The sequence below is a fragment of the Osmerus mordax genome, chromosome 25 (assembly GCF_038355195.1).
Source record: "Osmerus mordax isolate fOsmMor3 chromosome 25, fOsmMor3.pri, whole genome shotgun sequence".
Taxonomy (NCBI): domain Eukaryota; kingdom Metazoa; phylum Chordata; class Actinopteri; order Osmeriformes; family Osmeridae; genus Osmerus; species Osmerus mordax.
Window position 1 is genome coordinate 9,050,052 of NC_090074.1, and position 19,545 is coordinate 9,069,596.

The following is a 19,545-nucleotide window of genomic DNA, read 5'->3' on the forward strand; positions in this document are numbered from 1 at the left end:
AAAGAGCATAGGTCACTGATCATAACAACGAGATAGCCCCAAAATTGCGAGCAGCCAAAACATGAAGCATGAAAAACCAAATAAGTGCCAAAGGGAGTATAGGGTGTAGGGCAGGGGTCGGCAACCCGCGGCTCTTTTGCGCCACCCTAGTGGCTCCCGGGAGCTTTTTCAAAAATATGAAAATGGAAAAAGATGGTGTGAACATATTTTTTGTTTTAATTATTAAAACAGAAATGTTGAAAAAATATTTATTATACACATTTTTACAGCAAAATGTGTATGTGTATAATAAATATTTTATTTCAAAATTTCTGTCAACGAAGATTTACGTCATAGCCTGCGACACACGTTTCTTTCAGCTCGGCGTAGTGACAGACAGGTGGCTGTTGCAAACAAACCGGTGGGTGTGTCATGGGCCATGGATCCCAAAGGGAAAAAGAGAAAGATAGCTGAGGAGAACAGAGGATTCAACAGTTTTCGGACCGAATCATTTGCTTTCATTGCCAATGCGGAAGGATTGCCTGCATGTTTGCTTTGTAATGAGAAGTTGTCAAATAACAAAAAGAGTAACGTGGAAAGACATTTCCAGGGAAGGCATGCTACATTTGCAGCCGAGTACCCAGGAGGGAGAGAAAGAAAAAGTGCGATTGCATTAATGCTCATTATGTATTTGTAGCCTACTTATCATTTTGATAGTAATATAGCTAATTCATGGGTACCAAAGACGTCACTTCCGTGAAGCCTGCCGCCATCTTTGTGTCCGACTCAACCCATTGTATTTGTATACAATAGTAGCTAGTTGGTCATATATATTAATATATAGTAATAATAATATATAGTAATAATATAATAATAATAATAATAGAAATATAATAATAGTATTATTTTCTATTGATAGGTTCTTCAAATTTAGACTTTTTAAAAGTAGTATTGTCTAATTCTAGTGGTTAGTTAGTTAGCTTTCATAGTTAGCCAACGAACAGTCATGACTACGAACATAGCACATCTGAATGAAGCAGAAAGACAACGATATTTAGAAAAAACATTGATTATTGGCTGCGATCCATATTATTACCGGCAACTTTATTTTTGTCAGCTATGTCTGAAGACATAGCTGCATACATTCTCACTAAAATTTCAAGACTTTCGTAACCCAAATCAAAATTCTGATGTGACAGACCAATGGGGAATCGACTTTTCTCTTAAAGGCTGTCCTTCTCGACCTTTTTGGTCTTTTTAAATCGAACTATTTGTATAATCCGTGTACTTCTCTAGCCATTATAAAGGCTATCCTTTCCCGGTTTTCTGCAGCCACATTGCGCGTGCATCCCGAATGTTTACAAACAAATAATTGGTCTATAGACACTTACAGCATGCGTTGCCTTCATTATAAGGCTTTTAATTTTTTGCGGCTCCAGAGAGATTTGTTTTTTGTTTTTTTGGTCCAATATGGCTCTTTCAACATTTTGGGTTGCCGACCCCTGGTGTAGGGTGTATAGCAGTATATAGGCTTGGGCTTTCTCACACTTTATTTCTAACATCTTACCGCAGCACATGCACACACATACACCCACACAAACATGAAAATACAATTTCATCTCTCATATTGATTACTTTTTTGCTGTTGTTGTATTATTGTGTTGCTGCCACCCTCCGCCATCCCCAGCTCCCTGTGTTGTCTGTATGTTACTATCCATCAGGTGAGTTTATTTCTCTACTTGCTCCCTACCTCATAGTCTGTATGTTGCTCGCTAATGCTAGAGGCAGGGAGTGCTTCACCTAGATGCATCCACTCTTCCAAAGTCAAACCTATTTCCGTGTCTGTGGTTATCAATTAATGCTGAAATCTAATACGTGTCTTGACTGAACTGCAGTTGTCAACATGAGCAATGGATATCTCACAGCCTATAGAAATATCCTCAACCAACATGGAGGGAAGACTAGTGTTTGTGAATAGTCAGAGGGAGATTGACACATTGCCATTGACACATTGCTACATGCCATTTCAATGCTTACCTGGTGTACCTTCCTGGGGTATACAAATCAAACAGAGCACACTTCTTTTTGTGGAATGACATTGTTTATCATTATCCTCTTCTCTTCTGGTCTTATAAATCATTTCCCTGTTCAGTACATCATAACCAAATAAAATAGATAAATGGTGCCTTTTTTGTACATAAAACGTGCACATTGTAAGTTCAATATAGTCTAAGGTACTTAAAAAATTCAAAGTAATGTATGTTTAATTATGGATATGGGTGGCTAATATGTCACTTGGCAGATAAAACATTTCATTGGCAGATATTTTTTGCTTTAATGCAGTGCTTGTCAATGTATTCAAACATGGGTTAAATTTGACCCGCGAACACCAAGGGTGTAAACACGTTTTGAACACAATAGGAGGGCTAGAACAGTTAGCTAGATCAAACCTTCTTGAGCAGAGCTACCCCATACCTTGTAAAACAGATAGCTAGCTTGGACATTCTAGAATGGTAAGCTAGCTGAAACCTTAGAACATTTACATTTAGTCATTTAGCAGATGCTCTTATCCAGTGCTTATAGTGCTCAAAATGTAAAATGACTAAATGTAGAACAGTTAGCTAGGTAGCCTATGTCAACACATAATTTTGGTTGGTTGTTAGCCCCCTCCCCGTCTATTGTTGGGTGTGAAGGTTTTCCCCCGAGATCAATGCAGGAGACTGCACTCCTGCTTTTCAAGTAATTGCTTAAAGTCTCATAGGAGTGCTTGGGTGTGTGTGTGCACGCACACGCATGTTTCTTTTTTCGCCTTAAAGCCCAATAAAGGGAATAATACCATGCTGGAGAGAGGGAGAGATAAACAGAGGGAGAGGGACTCAAATAAGAGCGAAAAGGAGGAGAGAGAGATGGAGAGAGCTGCACTTTCAGTTGTGTATGCATCAGTGAAGCATGTGAAGTCTTACCAGCGTTCATAGACAGTCAGGACACACATACACACACACACACATACACACTGTGTTTCCTTATGTCCATTAATTTCCTGACATAATCAGGACACCCCTGAGCAGGGTTGGTAATCCCTCTCGCTCACACACACACAAACACACACCTCGCTAACACACACACCTCGCTAACACAAGCACACGTCTGTCTGTACCATGTGCACCCACATGCCTTTTGGGGGGATTATGCCACAGGGGGCTGGTCAGTGGGGTAATCAATGTCTCTGTGGAGCTGGAGATTACACACGTCTGTCTGTATCACACACAAACGTCTGTCTGTATCACACACACAATCACGTATTTTTCACTCAAGCACACACACCACACAGAGATGTCTGTCTGTGTCTTTCACTGCCTGTCTGGTTAGTTCATCTGTTCTGACCGATGAGGATTACAGTGTTAGTATTATGACCCCTGACCTTTGACCTGTCTCTGCTGGCTGGGCCTGACCCCTCAGAAGGCCGGTCATCCTGCCTGGCACTGGTTAGAACTTCCTGCTTCCTGTCTAGGATCAATATATGGACGAGACAAGTCTGTTTATAATCCATAAGCCTTTGCATATGTTGCTCATGTAAATTGCTGACTATATAAATACTACAAATATGTACTATTTGTATTTTTTGTACTATTTGTATTTAAAAAAAGAATTATGTATTTTTATATTGTAAATTATGTCCACTTTATATTTTATTTTTCATATATTTAGTTTTTTAATTATAAATCCCCTTAGTATTAGTTAGACTTTGTACCTGATGTGGATATAGAGTATCAACAGGATGACTAGGCAGAAGGAACATACCAACCCCCCTTTAATGCTGCTAACAGCGGAGGTCTACTCCCCCTTTAAAGCTTCTGAGAGCTAATGGAATATCTCACAATGGACCAGACAGGTATTAGGCTAGGAGCTTAAGTGCATGTGTGTGTACTGTAATGTAAAGAGAGTTTGGGTGTGTCCTTTGACCTTGTTCAACTTCAGAACTCCTCTCCCTCTCCTCCCCTCCCTCTCTCTCCTCCGTCCTTCTTCTTTCCCCCCCGCCTTCCTCTGTCCTCTTCTCCTCTACCCTCCCTCCAAGCCCCTGGCTGATTCTGCAGGTCTGACACGCTGGATCATGTTGACTCTGTATAGCAGAGGCCCTACACACACACATCACACACACACACATCACACACAAACCTGTCCTAGATGCTTTTGTAGCTGAATACAAAGCTTAAGGTGTGGTCCTGGTGAAGCTGCCTGACTGCAGCTAGAATGCAACCTGCCTGGCTGTACGTTGGGTCTCTCTGCTGGTCTCACTCCAGTATCCTGACTGGTCACTCTTCTGGCTCCATCCTTTCTAATCTTTCTGCTGGTCTCTCTAGTCTCTTGGTGTTTCCTAACTAGTCTCACTGCTGGTTTCTCTACTAGTCTCTCTAGTCTCCATCCTAACTTGTGTCTCTGGTGGTCTCTCTTTAGTTTCCATCCTAACTAGTCTCTCTGCTGGTCTATTTAGTCTCCAGGTGTATCTTAACAAGTGTATCTTCTGGTCTCTCTTCTCTAGGTGTGTTCTGACCCTCTGGTGATGACCAATCAGAGGAGAGCCCTAGCAGACCACCTAACAAACCCACAGGAAACTACAGCTCACAGAAGCCCCTACTGCCCCGCCCCCAGACCTGCACAGCCAACCAGGACTGGGGACACACCCTAAAAAGGAGAACGTGGGTTGTGGTCAGGGACGGGGGGGTGGGGAGGGCAGGGGGCAGGAGCCGGAGGTTGAGGTCAAGGGTTACGGCTGAGAGAGAGCCCCCTCCTCCTACCCCCCTCCCCCCCGCCACACACCCCTCCACCCCCCTTTACTGATGCTGCTCCCAGCTCCACTCACTTCCTCCTCTTGGTCACACCATGGTCACATGACAGGAAGTGATGCACGCTGGAGCCCTGTTTCTACTTCCTGTTTTCACAACAAGTCTCTTTTGATCAACCTACACACCTGGAGGACACCTAAACTCACCTGCACCTGAGGTGTGTGTGTGCGTGCAGGTGTTTGCGAGGCGCGGCGACCATGCTGGCTTGCGGCCGCGTGCGCCGGCTGTTCCGTCAGCTGACCCTCCAGACCAGCCTGCTCCTCCTCTTCCTCTTCTGCATGGTCAGCGTGCTGGTCTCCGCCTACTTTTTGTACGCCGCCCGGGGAGGGCTGGAGCCGGCGGGGGGGGTGGACGACGGCGGTGCGGGGGAGGGCAGGGGCACCCCAGGCTGGGAGGGTGAGGATAGAGGAGGAGGGGCTGCTGCCACCCCCACCGCGCCCCCCTCCTCCTCGCTGGGACGCCCGGTACGCCCCTCTGATTCCGCCCGGACCGAGGCCGTGGTCCTGGTGTTTGTGGAGAGCCAGTACTCCCAGCTGGGACAGGACATCGTGGCCATCCTGGAATCCGGAAGGTTCCTTTACCGGACGGAGATCGCCCCTGGTAAGGGGGACATGCCCACATTAACGGACGGGGAACGGGGGAGGTTCACGCTGGTCGTTTACGAGAACATTCTAAAGTACGTGAACCTGGATGCATGGAACCGAGAGCTGCTGGACAAGTACTGTGTGGAGTATGGAGTGGGAATCATAGGGTTCTTTAAGGTAGGACACACACACACAAGCCTACACACACTCACGCACACAGTAAGGTCATCCATCTGTTGTAAATGTCATAAATGTCAAATAAAATTGATCTACACTCCCCCCCCTCCTTCTTCTCACTCCTCTTCTCCCCCCCTCCTCTTTTCCCTTCTCCCCCTCCTCCTTTTCTCCCCCCCCTCTTCCCTCCCCTTCCTCTTTTATCCTCTCCCCCCTCCTCTTCTACCTTTCTCCTCTCCTCCCTCCCTCATCCCTCCCTCCTCCTCCCCCACATCCTTCTCCCCTCCTCTCCTCCCTCACCCCCTCCCTCCCTCCAGGCCAATGAGAACAGCCTGCCGAGCGCCCAGCTGAAGGGCTTCCCCCTCTTCCTCCACTCCAACCTGGCGCTGCGCGACTGCTCAGTCAACCCGCGCTCCCCGCTCCTCCTCATCACGCGGGGGGGCCAGACCCAGCGGGGGCCCCTCCCTGGTGACGACTGGACCGTTTTCCAGTCCAACCATTCCACCTACGAGCCCGTGCTGCTCGCCCGGTCCCGGGACCCCGTCCGCGACCCCCCCCCGGCCCCGCCTCTGGCCTCCGGGGTGGGGGCCCCCTTGCACGCGTCCGTGGTCCAGGACCTGGGTCTCCACGACGGCATCCAGAGGGTTCTGTTCGGGAACAACCTGAACTTCTGGCTGCACAAGCTGGTGTTTGTGGATGCGCTGGCGTTCCTCACGGGCAAGAGGCTGGCACTGGCGCTGGAGCGCCACCTGCTGGTGGACATAGACGACATCTTCGTGGGCAAGGAGGGCACGCGCATGAAGGTGGACGACGTCAAGGTGGGTGTGTGTGTAGGGGGGGGGGGGGGGGTAGAGGTGTGTGTGTGTAAGTGTGTTTGTGGAGGGGTGTAGCGGTGTGTAGGTGTGCGTTTCCTTATTCTTTCCTCTTCTGCTCTCCTCTCCTGAGTAAGACAGATGCTGACTAGTTTATCTGCGAAGGTAATGTTGTTGTGATTGTCATCTTTGTCACTGAACGCCCCTCTCTAGAACGACATGTGCAGCCGGTGTGTGTGTGTGTGTGTGTGTGTGTAGCCTAATTTCTCTCTCTCTCTCTCTCCCCCCCCCCCCCCCCAGGCTCTCCTAGAGACCCAGCAGGAGTTGAGAGCCTTCGTCCCCAACTTCACCTTCAACCTGGGCTTTTCCGGAAAGTTTTTCCATGCCGGTGAGCACTGCACGCACATACACACTTGCTGACACACACACTAACATGCACAGGCAGGGATCAATTTTCATGTAACACTTAATAAGCCCTAGCACCTATCTTAAGCTTGTCCGAATGTGTGTGTGTGTCTGTGTGTGTGTGTGTGTGCGTGTGTATCCCTTTGTATGTGTGTGTGTGTATCCCTCTGTGTGTATCCCTGTACGTGTGTATCCGTGTGTGTCCAGGTACGGAGGAGGAGGACCAGGGAGATGACCTCCTGCTGTCCTATGGGAAACACTTCTGGTGGTTCCCTCACATGTGGAGTCACATGCAGCCTCACCTCTTCCACAACCACACCGTGCTGGCCGAGCAGATGCTGCTCAACAAGAAGTTTGCTGTGGTGAGGCTGGGGCTGGGTGAGGCTGGATAGGGGTGAGGGTAGGGGTAAGGATGAGGCTAGAAGTAGGTTGGGGGTGGGAGTGAGGCTTGGTTTCTCTCTGTGTTTGGGTTAGTGTGTCCTCTCTCTCTCTCTCTCTCTCTCTCTCTCTCTCTCTGTTTCTCGCTCTGTCTCTCTCCCCCTCTCTTTCTCTCTCTCCGTCTCTCCCCCTACTGACTCTCTCCCCCCCTCACCCCCCCCCTCCTCAAGGAGCATGGTATCCCAACCACCATGGGCTATGCCGTGGCCCCCCACCACTCGGGGGTGTACCCGGTGCACCTGCAGCTATACGAAGCATGGAGGAGAGTGTGGGGCATCAGGGTGACCAGCACGGAGGAATACCCCCACCTCAAACCTGCCCGCCACCGACGAGGCTTCATACACAGGGACATCAGCGTAAGACATGCACACAGAGACACACACAGACACAGACAGAGACACACACAGAGACACACACAGAGACACACACAGAGACACACACAGAGACACACACAGAGACACACACAGAGACACACACAGACACACACACAGACAGAGACACACACAGAGACACACACAGAGACACACACAGAGACACACACACACAGACAGAGACACAGACAGAGACACAGACAGAGACACAGACAGAGACACAGACAGAGACACAGACAGAGACACACACAGAGACACACACAGACACACACACAGACAGAGACACAGACAGAGACACACTCAGAGACACACACAGAGACACACACACACAGACAGAGACACAGACAGAGACACAGACAGAGACACAGACAGAGACACAGACAGAGACACAGACAGAGACACAGACAGAGACACACACAGAGACACACACAGAGACACACACACAGACACACACACAGACACAGACAGAGACACACACAGACACACACACAGACACACACACACACACACACACAGAGACACACACAGAGACAGACACACACACACACACACACACACACACACACACACACACACACACACAGAAGGACATGCACACACACACAAGGACACAGACCCACACACACCTGTATTTATTTATATTCTGTCTGCTACAGCAGTGTGAGGTTGTCACTGCGATGGTATTTCCGATCATAACACCTACTTGTAAAATATTCCCCTGGAGCTCTGCTCTCTCTATCTCTTTTTCTCTATATCTATTTTATCTACTGTATATATATACTGTATATATTTATTCTCTATTTACTGTATATATCTATTCTCTATTTACTTTATATATCTATTCTCTATCTACTGTATCTATTCTATTCACTATCTATCTACTGTATATATATATATATATATATATATATATATATATATATATTCTCTATCTACTATATACATTTATCTTCTTTTTTGATCTACTGTATGTATCTAATATTCTCGATCTATTGTATATATCCTCACTCTTTGTCTATCCTCTGCTATCTCTCTACCCTTTTCTCCGTCTTACTGTCTATCCTGTTTACCTCTATATCTATCCTCCGCTCTCTATATCACGCTCTCATTCTCCCTCTCTCTACCCCCCCCCTTCTCTCTTTCCTTCTGTCTGACCATCTTTTGACCTTTACTTTCCTGTGTTTACAAGTAATAACCCCTTATTTTTTGTGTGCACTCGTGATTGTGTGTGTGCGTTTGTGTGTGTGTGTGTGTGTGTGTGCGCAGGTGCTGCCCAGGCAGACGTGTGGTCTGTTCACACACACCATTTTCCAGAGTGAGTACCCCGGAGGCCCTCAGGAGCTGGACAAGCTCATCAACGGAGGAGAGCTGTTCCTCACAGTGCTGCTCAACCCTGTAAGCACACACACACACACAGGCACGCACGCCACGCACACATATACACACACGCCACACACATACAGTTAGGTCCATAAGTATTTGGACATTGACACAATTTTCATCAATTTGGCTCTGTATACCACCACAATGGATTTGAAATGAAACAATCAAGATGTGCTTTAAGTGCAGACTTTCAGCTTTAATTTCAGGGTATTTACATCCAAATCAGGTGAACGGTGTAGGAATTACAATACATTTTATATGTGCCCCCCCCCTTTTTAAGGGACCAAAAGTAATTGGACAATTGGCTGCTCAGCTGTTCCATGGCCAGGTATATGTTATTCTCTCATAAAGGGAGTTCGTTATTTCATTGACAAGGAGCAGATAAAAGGTCTAGAGTTCATTTCAAGTATGGTATTTGTGTTTGGAATCTGTTGCTGTCAACTCTCAATATGAAGTCCAAAGAGCTGTCACCATCAGTGAAGCAAGCCATCGTTAGGCTGAAAAATCAACACAAACCTATCAGAGAGATAGCAAAAACATTAGGTGTGGCCAAATCAACTGTTTGGTACATTCTTAAAAAGAAAGAACGCACTGGTGAGCTCAGCAACACCAAAAGACCCGGAAGACCACAGAAAACAACTGTGGTGGATGACAGAAGAATTCTTTCCCTGGTGAAGAAAAACCCCTTCACAACAGTTGGCCAGATCAAGAACACTCTCCAGGAGGTAGGCGTATCTGTGTCAAAGTCAACAATTAAGAGAAGACTTCACCAGAGTAAATACAGAGGGTTCACCACAAGATGTAAACCATTGGTGAGTTTCAAAAACAGGAAGACCAGATTAGAGTTTGCCAAAAAACATCTAAAAGAGCCTGTACAGTTCTGGAACAACATCCTATGGACAGATGAGACCAAGATCAACTTGTACCAGAATGATGGGAAGAGAAGAGTATGGAGAAGGGAAGGAACTGCTCATGATCCAAAGCATACCACCTCATCAGTGAAGCATGGTGGAGGTAGTGTTATGGCGTGGGCATGTATGGCTGCCAATGGAACTGGTTCCCTTGTATTTATCGATGATGTGACTGCTGACAAAAGCAGTAGGATGAATTCTGAATTGTTTCGGGCAATATTATCTGCTCAGATTCAGCCAAATGCTTCAGAACTCATAGGACGGCGCTTCACAGTGCAGATGGACAATGACCCGAAGCATACTGCGAAAGCAACCAAAGACTTTTTTAAGGCAAGGAAGTGGAATGTTCTGCAATGGCCAAGTCAATCACCTGACCTAAATCCAATTGAGCATGCATTTCACTTGCTAAAGACAAAACTGAAGGGAAAATGCCCCAAGAACAAACAGGAACTGAAGACAGTTGCAGTAGAGGCCTGGCAGAGCATCACCAGGGACGAAACCCAGCGTCTGGTGATGTCTATGGGTTCCAGACTTCAGGCTGTCATTGACTGCAAAGGATTTTCAACCAAGTATTAAAAGTGACAATTAGATTTATGATTATGTTAGTTTGTCCAATTATTTTTGGTCCCTTAAAAAGGGGGGGGCCACATATAAAATGTGTTGTAATTCCTACACCCTTCACCTGATTTGGATGTAAATACCCTGAAATTAAAGCTGAAAGTCTGCACTTAAAGCACATCTTGATTGTTTCATTTCAACAACACCAAAATGCTGAAAATTGTGTCAATGTCCAAATACTTATGGACCTAACTGTATATACAAGCCAATACAAGTTGGATTGGCTTGATGGGCACTTCTTGCGTACAATACGGTCAAGCTGCTCCCACAACAGCTCTATAGGGGTTGATATCTGGTGACTGTGCTGTCCATAACACTTTTTTCCAATATTCCTCTGACCGGTGTCTATGTTCTATTGCCCATCGTAATCATTTCTAAACACACACACACTCTCACAGATGCACACGCGCACATACAAACACACACACACCTGGCCCCAGTGACGGAGGTGTGGTCCTCTCTCTACTCCAGATCAGCATCTTCATGACACACCTGAGTAACTATGGGAACGACCGTCTGGGGCTCTACACCTTTAAGAAGCTGGTGGCGTTCACCCAGACCTGGACACACTTGCGACTACAGACCCTGGCTCCTGTCCAGCTGGCACACAAATATTTCAGCATCTTCCCCCAGGACAAGGATCCCATCTGGCAGGTGTGTGTGGAGGGGTGTTAGGGTGGGGGGGTGAAGGTGTGAGTGAAGGTGTGGGGGTGTGTGAGGTTCTGTTTGGTAAGGGTGTGTGTGGGGAGGGCGGGAGGGGGGATGTGAGTGTGTGTGTATGTGTGTATATAAAACATTTGTGTGTGGGAGGAGAGGAGGATGTTATGGTGGAAGAAGTAGAGCGATCCGAGTGAAAAAAGTTGAGGGATGGAGAGATCGAAGAACCGGCTACTCCTGTCTTGAGGGTCACCACTTCCTGTTCTGCTACAGGACCCCTGTGAGGACAAGAGGCACAAGGACATCTGGTCCAAGGAAAAGACCTGCGACCGGTTTCCCAAGCTGCTTATTATTGGTCCACAGAAGACTGGTGAGAGACAACTGGCCTATCAGCTCTCACTAACTACAGGAAATGGCCTGGCGGTTCTACTGTTGGCTTGACTAACCTGTTGTGTATGTTTGCGTGCGTGTACGTATGTGTCTGTGTGTGTGTGTGTTTGTGTGTGTGTTTATACGTGTGTGTGTGTGTGTGTGTGTACCTGTGTGTGTGCAGGAACCACAGCCCTGTACCTGTTCCTAGGCATGCACCCAGACCTCACCAGTAACTACCCCAGCAAAGAGACCTTTGAAGAGATCCAGTTCTTCAGCGGACACAACTACCAGCGAGGCATTGACTGGTGGGTGGACCCACTTGTCCTAACCCTAACTCTGAGTCCACCTCTCTCTCCCAACCCTGACCCCACTACCCTCACATAACCCTGTGTGTGTGTGTGTGTGTGTCCAGGTACATGGAGTACTTCCCGCTGCCCTCCAACACCAGCTCAGACTACTACTATGAGAAGAGCGCCAACTACTTTGACTCTGAGGTGGCAGCGAGCCGGGCTGCGGCCCTCCTGCCCAAGGCCAAGATCATCACCATCCTCATCAACCCCGCCGACCGTGCTTACTCTTGGTACCAGGTAAGCATGACCAAACGCATTAACAGTACATGACTGCATTATTTTTATTTGTTATTGTTATTATGTTGTAGCATATACGTGCACAGGAGAACAAATCTCCCATGATGCTGTGTCGTGTAGTATGCTAGGTTGTGTAGTATGCTCTGTTGTTTTGTGTGTTAGGTTGTAGTATGCTACGTTGTTGTACTAGTATCCTATCTACATAGTATAATAATGAGTCCCCCTCCCCCTCCAGCACCAACGAGCCCATGATGACCCTGTCGCCCTGAAGCACACCTTCCATGATGTCATCACCGCGGGACGTGATGCCCCCATCAAGCTGCGTGTGCTGCAGAGTCGCTGTCTGGTGCCGGGCTGGTACGCCACACACCTGGGCCGCTGGCTCAGCCACTACCACTCCAGCCAGGTAACTACTTTATGACCACACCACTACCACTCCACTACCCCAAGGTTCCCCTTAGCCACCATGCTAACATGCTTGCCTATATGTGTTCCTGCTAGTAGACCATGCTAACATGCTAGCCTGTGTTTTCTCAGATCCTGGTTTTGGACGGGCAGGTTCTAAGGTCGGAGCCAGCTGCTGTGATGGACAAGATCCAGAAGTTTCTGGGTCTGACCAACACACTCAACTACCACAAGATCCTGGCGTGAGTTTCCCCAGATTTTTTTTACATCACTAATTAACTTTACATGACAATGTCACTGTACGTGACAACATAACTTTACATAAAAAATGTAACTGTACAGGACAATGCAACTGTACACGACAATGCTACTTTACAGTACAGCTAGAACTGGGTATCTGCCCCGATTTCCCCATTTGATCCATTTACCTAAAAGGTCACACCAGCTGTCACGAGTTAAGGCAAGTCTCTCTCCAGACTTGAGAGAAGGTGTGACACTGGCTTTAACATCAGCATTTAACTTTGGGATTGCCACTTTACTCAAATGTTTGAGTATACAACATAACTTGGTTCCAATGCATTTATAAAGTTTAAGAAGCTAATGTTTTCAACCACACGGTTCAGGCATATATTCTTACAAATAAGGTTATATATATAGTAAGTAAGTAAGTAAGACTTTATTTATATAGCACATTTCATACAAGAATTGTAGCTCAAGGTGCTTTACATAAAATCAATAAAAACAATAATACAAGTGATAAACAATTCAAACTAAAATAAAAATCCCAATAAGATCTCTGTTCAAGAGAGAAAACAACTTTAAAAGTAGGAAAACCCTTTTGAGATAAAATTACTTAAATGCTTCGGTAAAAAGGTAGGTTTTAAGCTGTCTTTTAAAAATGTCTAGATATAGACTATGCCCCATATAGAATATGTTATCTTTTGATTGTGAGTTGAATTAGAAGCTTGGATGCAAATGCATTCTCAAGAGGACTTTATGCTGAAAAGTAAAGTAACCAAGTAAGAAATCAGACATGATTTTGGATTTTTTTTTTTTTACGCAATATTTCACTTCCAGGTTACACAGCTTTCACATAGCTTGTTTTTGTCAAGGTTGTCTTTGTCTGCACCGAAACGCGTCAACACATCTGCCTTGACAGGCTGCTTACATAGGCACAGGTTCCACCATTGTTCATTCATTAGTTCAGCTTAGAACGATGCATTTGATAAATTCTGTGACATCTGCGGGATTCGAGGCACATTACAAATAATGTTCAACTAATCATTTTCACGCTTCCCTGAAAGGAAAAGCCTTAGTTAAAAGATCAATCTTGGGATTGCACTAACTGATGTTAGATCGTTCGAATGAAGATTGCGACTAATTTTAGGATCTATATTTTTACCCAGTCCTAATTACATCACAACTGTGCATCACAATGTAATTTAAGATTCAATAAATATATTAAGATAGGATCATATTTGAATTTGGCTTAAAATTAAACCAGGTTTTCATCTTGTTTGTGTGGTGTGCGTGTCCAGGTTCGACCCTAAGAAGGGGTTCTGGTGTCAGCTGATGGATGGGGGGAAGACTAAGTGTCTGGGGAAGAGTAAGGGCCGCAGGTACCCCGACATGGACGCAGATGTAAGTTACACACTCTCATGCACACACACACATGCTTACACACTCATTACATTTACATTACATTTAGCAGCAGACGCTCTTATCCAGAGCGACACTCATGGGCAGACACACACCTGTGCGCACACACAAGCATACTCACACCCCCTCCCTCCTCCCCCTGCAGTCGCGCTCCTTCCTGAGGGATCACTACAGAGACCACAACATAGAGCTGTCCAAGCTGCTCTACAAGATGGGGCAGCCACTTCCGGTTTGGCTGAGGGAGGAACTGCTGCACAGCAGGTAGCCCAGGCAGGGTGGGGGGGCGGCGGGGGCCCCCAAGACACCCTGAACCAGGGCGGGGGGGGGGGGGGCACCAGGACACCCCCAGCCTCGCCCTCTTCTCCAGGGAGCAGGCAGAGGTGAGAGCAGATTTGTGGACTGAGGCATCACTGCTGCCAGAGAGCCTCTGCTGCTGCCCGCAACGTGGGGGGGGGGGGGGGGGGGGATTGGAACACTGTCTGTTGATAGGGGAAGTGAAAAGACTTAATGACTCCTTGTCCCGTCAAACACACACACACACAGTCTCTCTCTGCATCGTGTGAAGGAGAGAGGAATTCATATCTCTGTGCCAGTTATGAGGACACTTTAGCCAAACGTGGAGGCGCCAGAGGGGAATGTCTCATCTGAAACATCCTAACTGTTGGATGACCTTGATTGACTCTCGCTCTGCTGGATGTAACTCATCAACTTTGAGGCCCACGTGGCCTGGGTTCTGGTTCTGGGATGACCGAGACACTGGCCATTCCTGTAGGTTCTGATTATGGGATAACCATGCATTGTTTACTGATCTTTGAGGCTCACAATGGCCCTGTGCTCCTGTTCCTCCTCTTCCTTTACCTGGAGACACCGGGGAAGCTCTCCCACTCTTTAGTTACCATGGCTAATGCGGGCCACAACTCAGAGGCCTAGATCAGCGTTCATGTTAGCATCAGAGTTAGTGTTCGCATCTGAGATAGTGTTAGCATCAGAGATAGCGTTAGCATCAAAGTTAGCGTTAGCATCAAAGTGAGCACTAGCTTCAGCATTGGCACCAGAGTTAGCATCAGAGTTACCGTTAGTGGCTGATAGGCTCTGTGGAGAACAGGAGTGGTTATAATGTACTGGCTACAGAGGCAGGCGGGCTTTATCTGAGCCAGTGGAATGTTCCAGGTGCTTGGTGATGCTTGCTACTGCCTTAATGATGTATCCATACCAGTCCCTCCTCCTATAAGCCTCTGTGACAGTTGCCTGCTATGGAGTCAAACTGGACAAACACACACGATAGACACACATTAGGTATATTTTTGGGATGCAACATGCATGATTACACAGCCTTAAAGGGGATGACAGCAACTTGGAGGATGCACCATCACCATCATCCCTGAATCAGAGTCATGCTGGTTCTGATTCTGTCCTGTTGTCAAAGGGGAGGCGTCATAGTAACATCACAACTGTTGCTCCCCCTACCAGGGATGATGGGGAGGGAGGGATGGAGTGAGAACGAAGGATTGGGTGACAGAGAAAGAAGAATGGAGTGAGAGAGAGAAAGCTATCCGAATGACACTGCTGACTCAAAAACAAGGATTGTTCAACATACTTCAACTGGAATGTCAATATAAACTCTGGAATAAGGAGATGACCCTTCATATCCACCTCAGTTCTGGAAAATTCTCTGAGAGAAAAATAGAGAGAGAGCACTTTAAATTTCTCAACTTTTATTTGTCACGGCCGGACGATGCTTTTGTACTGACACTGTTTTCCATACCTCTTGTTTTTGTTGCTATGGATACAGGACCCCCACGTCCACATGTAAAGGATGTGGTAATAGCTCATGTTCAATCAACAGGGGCCCTATTCTGCTGGTGTAGCGTAAAACCCAGAATACTGCACCATTCTGCTGGTGTACCTACTGGGGAAAAACAACAGATATAGATGAGTATATTGCCATAGGATTACGTTCACAGAAACGATACGAGACATTTTACAACTAATGTTTCTGGCTATTTTTAGCGTGTTATTAAATTTACAATACGTCAAATTGTGTGTGTAATACCTCACATATCGTTGCATTGTTTCTTGAGAGACACACTCTGCTCCAGCAACATAGGGCCCCTTGTTCAACCAGAAGCACAATATTTATTTCACCACTAGGGGCACTGTCCCCCTGGACTGCTCAGACCAGTCTTAACAGAAATGGGCTTGGTAAAGGCCAGGGGTGCTGGGGGCAATGTGGGTGGGGGGTACAGTCTCCAAATAAGCTGTATGGTAAAAGGTACAAGGTCACACACACAGAGGCATGCAAGCATGAACACATTCTTAACATGCTGGCTAGTCTGTCCTGGGAGTCATAATGGACCAGGTCTTCAGCATTACCAGCTCCTGTTGAGCGATGCAATATTCTTCCCATAAACCCCCACACACGTACTAGCACCCTAGCCACATCGACCTTCCTCATCAACACCACACACACACATACTAACACCCTCTTCCACCTTCCTTGTCAACTCCCCCGTACACACACACCCACTGCCAATGTCGTGCTCTTGGACGCAGTCTGATTGTCAGATATGATTAGTAGTGACTCTCATTGATTAATGTTATATAATAATCACCATCATCCAAACTGTACAATCAATCTATTGTTGTTAATACCTTTTTTATTGTTGGTAGCTAATATTTTTGTGATTTTAATTTACAAATAAAGAAACCACTGTCTTTTTAATCACTCTGTCTCTCGTGCATATTTTATGAATCCTATGAAAAAAAATCCCCCACTATACATTGGTTTGGATACATACATTGCATGTAGAAAAATCCACAGACCCGAATAGCTGGATTTAGCTTAACACAATGTGAGAAATGTTAACCACAGCCACATCTGGGGTGGGGGGGGGGGGGGGGTGCTGGTTAGTGTTGTCTGGTGTCCCTGAAGACATATTAGATAGTACCCAATTGCTCTGAAAGTGCCAAGTCAATGAAAGGAATAGTTAAGATGAGTTCAAGACAAGTTCAAGACAAATCAATGTATGTATTACACATATGTGAGGTGCAGGTGTCTGTTACACTCAAGTTGAGTATCACAGAAGACCTCTGTGACATGCTTGCGTGTAAAAAGGGCTATACAAATAAATTTGATTTGATTTGAAGACTGGACAATGAATACAGGAAATCAAGAGAGTACATGGTATCACAATATGGGAGGGTACAAAACGATTAACATAGCCTTTTGCAGGCACTGAAAAAGGACACTGTAGGTTAGATATCTTTTGTTTAGGTCTTTAGATAGGGCTCCTAGAAATTGCCTTGTCACTCCTATTTTCCTCATTCAAAGTTGCATGGTGTAAGGCAGAGTTTCTGGATACACGTACAGCATGTGTCTCTGTAAGGCAGAATATAGCATGCAGTCCAGACTGAGGGGAGACAATGAGGAAAATCATGTACAAATAAGGCTTATGTGATTAACGACCACTTCACCTGCTGAACGTTCTCGGGTGGCAATACATTGACCACTGAAGACCAGTTAAGGAAGCAATTCTGTGTCATTCTATATATGTAATGTCCAACTCATGTATTTAAGCACAACTGAGAGACAGAGTTCTCACTCATTTACATTTAGTCATTTAGCAGACGCTCTTATCCAGAGCGACTTACATTAAGTACAGGGACATTCTCCCCGAGGCAAGTAGGGTGAAGTGCCTTGCCCAAGGACACAACGTCATTTGGCACAGCCGGGGAATCGAACTGGCAACCTTCAGATTACTAGCCCGCTTCCCTAACCGCTCAGCCACCTGACTCCTGCCATCAGTTCGTCTTGAACTGATTGTTTGATCCGGGCTGCTCGCCTAATAAACCAAAGTCAACTCCTTTCCTTTGTTGTGACTCCTTCCGGCCTGCCTTCTCCAGAATTTACATCTTATCACATGGCATTATACACTTTGGCAAAAATTCTGACCTCTGACTTACATCAGCAAAACAGGCCTTTCCTAGTCACACCTTACAAAGACCCAACTTATGGCTAAGCAGGCATAATAAAACAGTACAATGACAGTTTATCAATGATACAAGAAACATAATTAATAGATAGCCATATTTCTCTCCTGGACATAACCAAGGGTTATGTGCTCATGAGCTTAATATTGCAAGGTATAGATCAAACATTGTTTATTATATTCAGAACCTTCCAAACAGTATAGAAATAATAAAATAATCATCTTTAATTGTTGTTAACTGATCAATGGTTTAAGGATAGACCTCTTCATCCCCCAGATCAGTAGTTGTGTGTTCCTCCATCATCACTGGTGTTCTCCTCTGCTGTATCTGCTGGAAGGGGAATGAGAGACCACACCCTGGAGCACATTTGTATTGTTTTAGATTTTGACCTCCAGTGTTGATAGTTTCTCTAATGTTACATTTTACAATCAAAGTGATTTCTGCTGGCTTTTTTTTAGGCTACTCTTATTTTAATTTTAAATGGTTTTGCTTCTCTACAATCAAATAACACCACTGTGTAATATGCATTGAATTAAGGAAATACTAAATATGATTATCATGTGGATAGTTCATTTCACTTGCTTGTACCGGGAAGGATATATGTTCGTGCTGATCCTGCGGAAACATTTAGCTGAAAGCCTGATTTAACGTGGGCCCTGTGACGGGTCAGCTGTCAAAATACTGAGTCACTTTTAATAATTCTGTCCCATGTAAAACATGGTATAATCCAAACCCACCATTTACTCAATAAACTCCAGGATTAATCTGTGATTACTGCAGGTGATGACTCATTGCAGCATTGCCGAGTTTCACAGTAACAGCAGTGAGGTTAGACAATGTGATTGACAACTGAAAAAGAGTTTGACAGCCAATGAGCGAATATACATCCACCCTAATCTGTGCTACAAGTCTGGAGAGAAAAAATACAGATGTAGGCCTATTCTCTCTGTTGATTCAAATAGGGGACATCAAAGGTGGATAAAGGCTATTAGATAATCATACTGGAATAGATATATCTTACTTGAGTAAAAGACTTGAAAGTATTTGACATAAATTGTGCTTAAGTAAAAAAATAAAATGATATTAACGTACATTTGTCGTATTAGGCATACATCAAGCTCGCATCTGCAAAATAGAATCATATTTGCAATGGCTAAACTAAACCGAACAGAGAAGTGAATGGGAAAACCGGTAAATTTCAGTGTGTAATAATTCATGATTTTCTATCACTATATTTTCTGAATAGTTTCAGTTCATACTCAGATATTATGCTTCGACAACATTAATACCGGTACACACTCACACAGTTAGATGGCAGTACAGGCGAAGGCATTGGTCATTTCCGGAACAAAAACT

General features: G+C 45.6%; 1 protein-coding gene across 1 annotated transcript; it reads left to right on the forward strand.

Annotated features, from left to right (window-relative positions):
* Positions 1-4,528: 4,528 nt before the first annotated feature.
* On the forward strand, positions 4,529-14,464 carry LOC136933470 (bifunctional heparan sulfate N-deacetylase/N-sulfotransferase 1-like). The gene is made up of 14 exons (XM_067228890.1): positions 4,529-5,584; positions 5,899-6,399; positions 6,694-6,781; positions 7,006-7,160; positions 7,407-7,592; positions 8,874-9,002; positions 10,991-11,173; positions 11,450-11,546; positions 11,730-11,853; positions 11,961-12,135; positions 12,371-12,541; positions 12,673-12,782; positions 14,079-14,181; positions 14,345-14,464. The coding sequence occupies exons 1-14, from the start codon at positions 5,021-5,023 to the stop codon at positions 14,462-14,464; spliced, it is 2,706 nt and encodes a 901-aa protein (XP_067084991.1). The 5' UTR covers positions 4,529-5,020.
* The last annotated feature ends 5,081 nt before the right edge of the window (positions 14,465-19,545 follow it).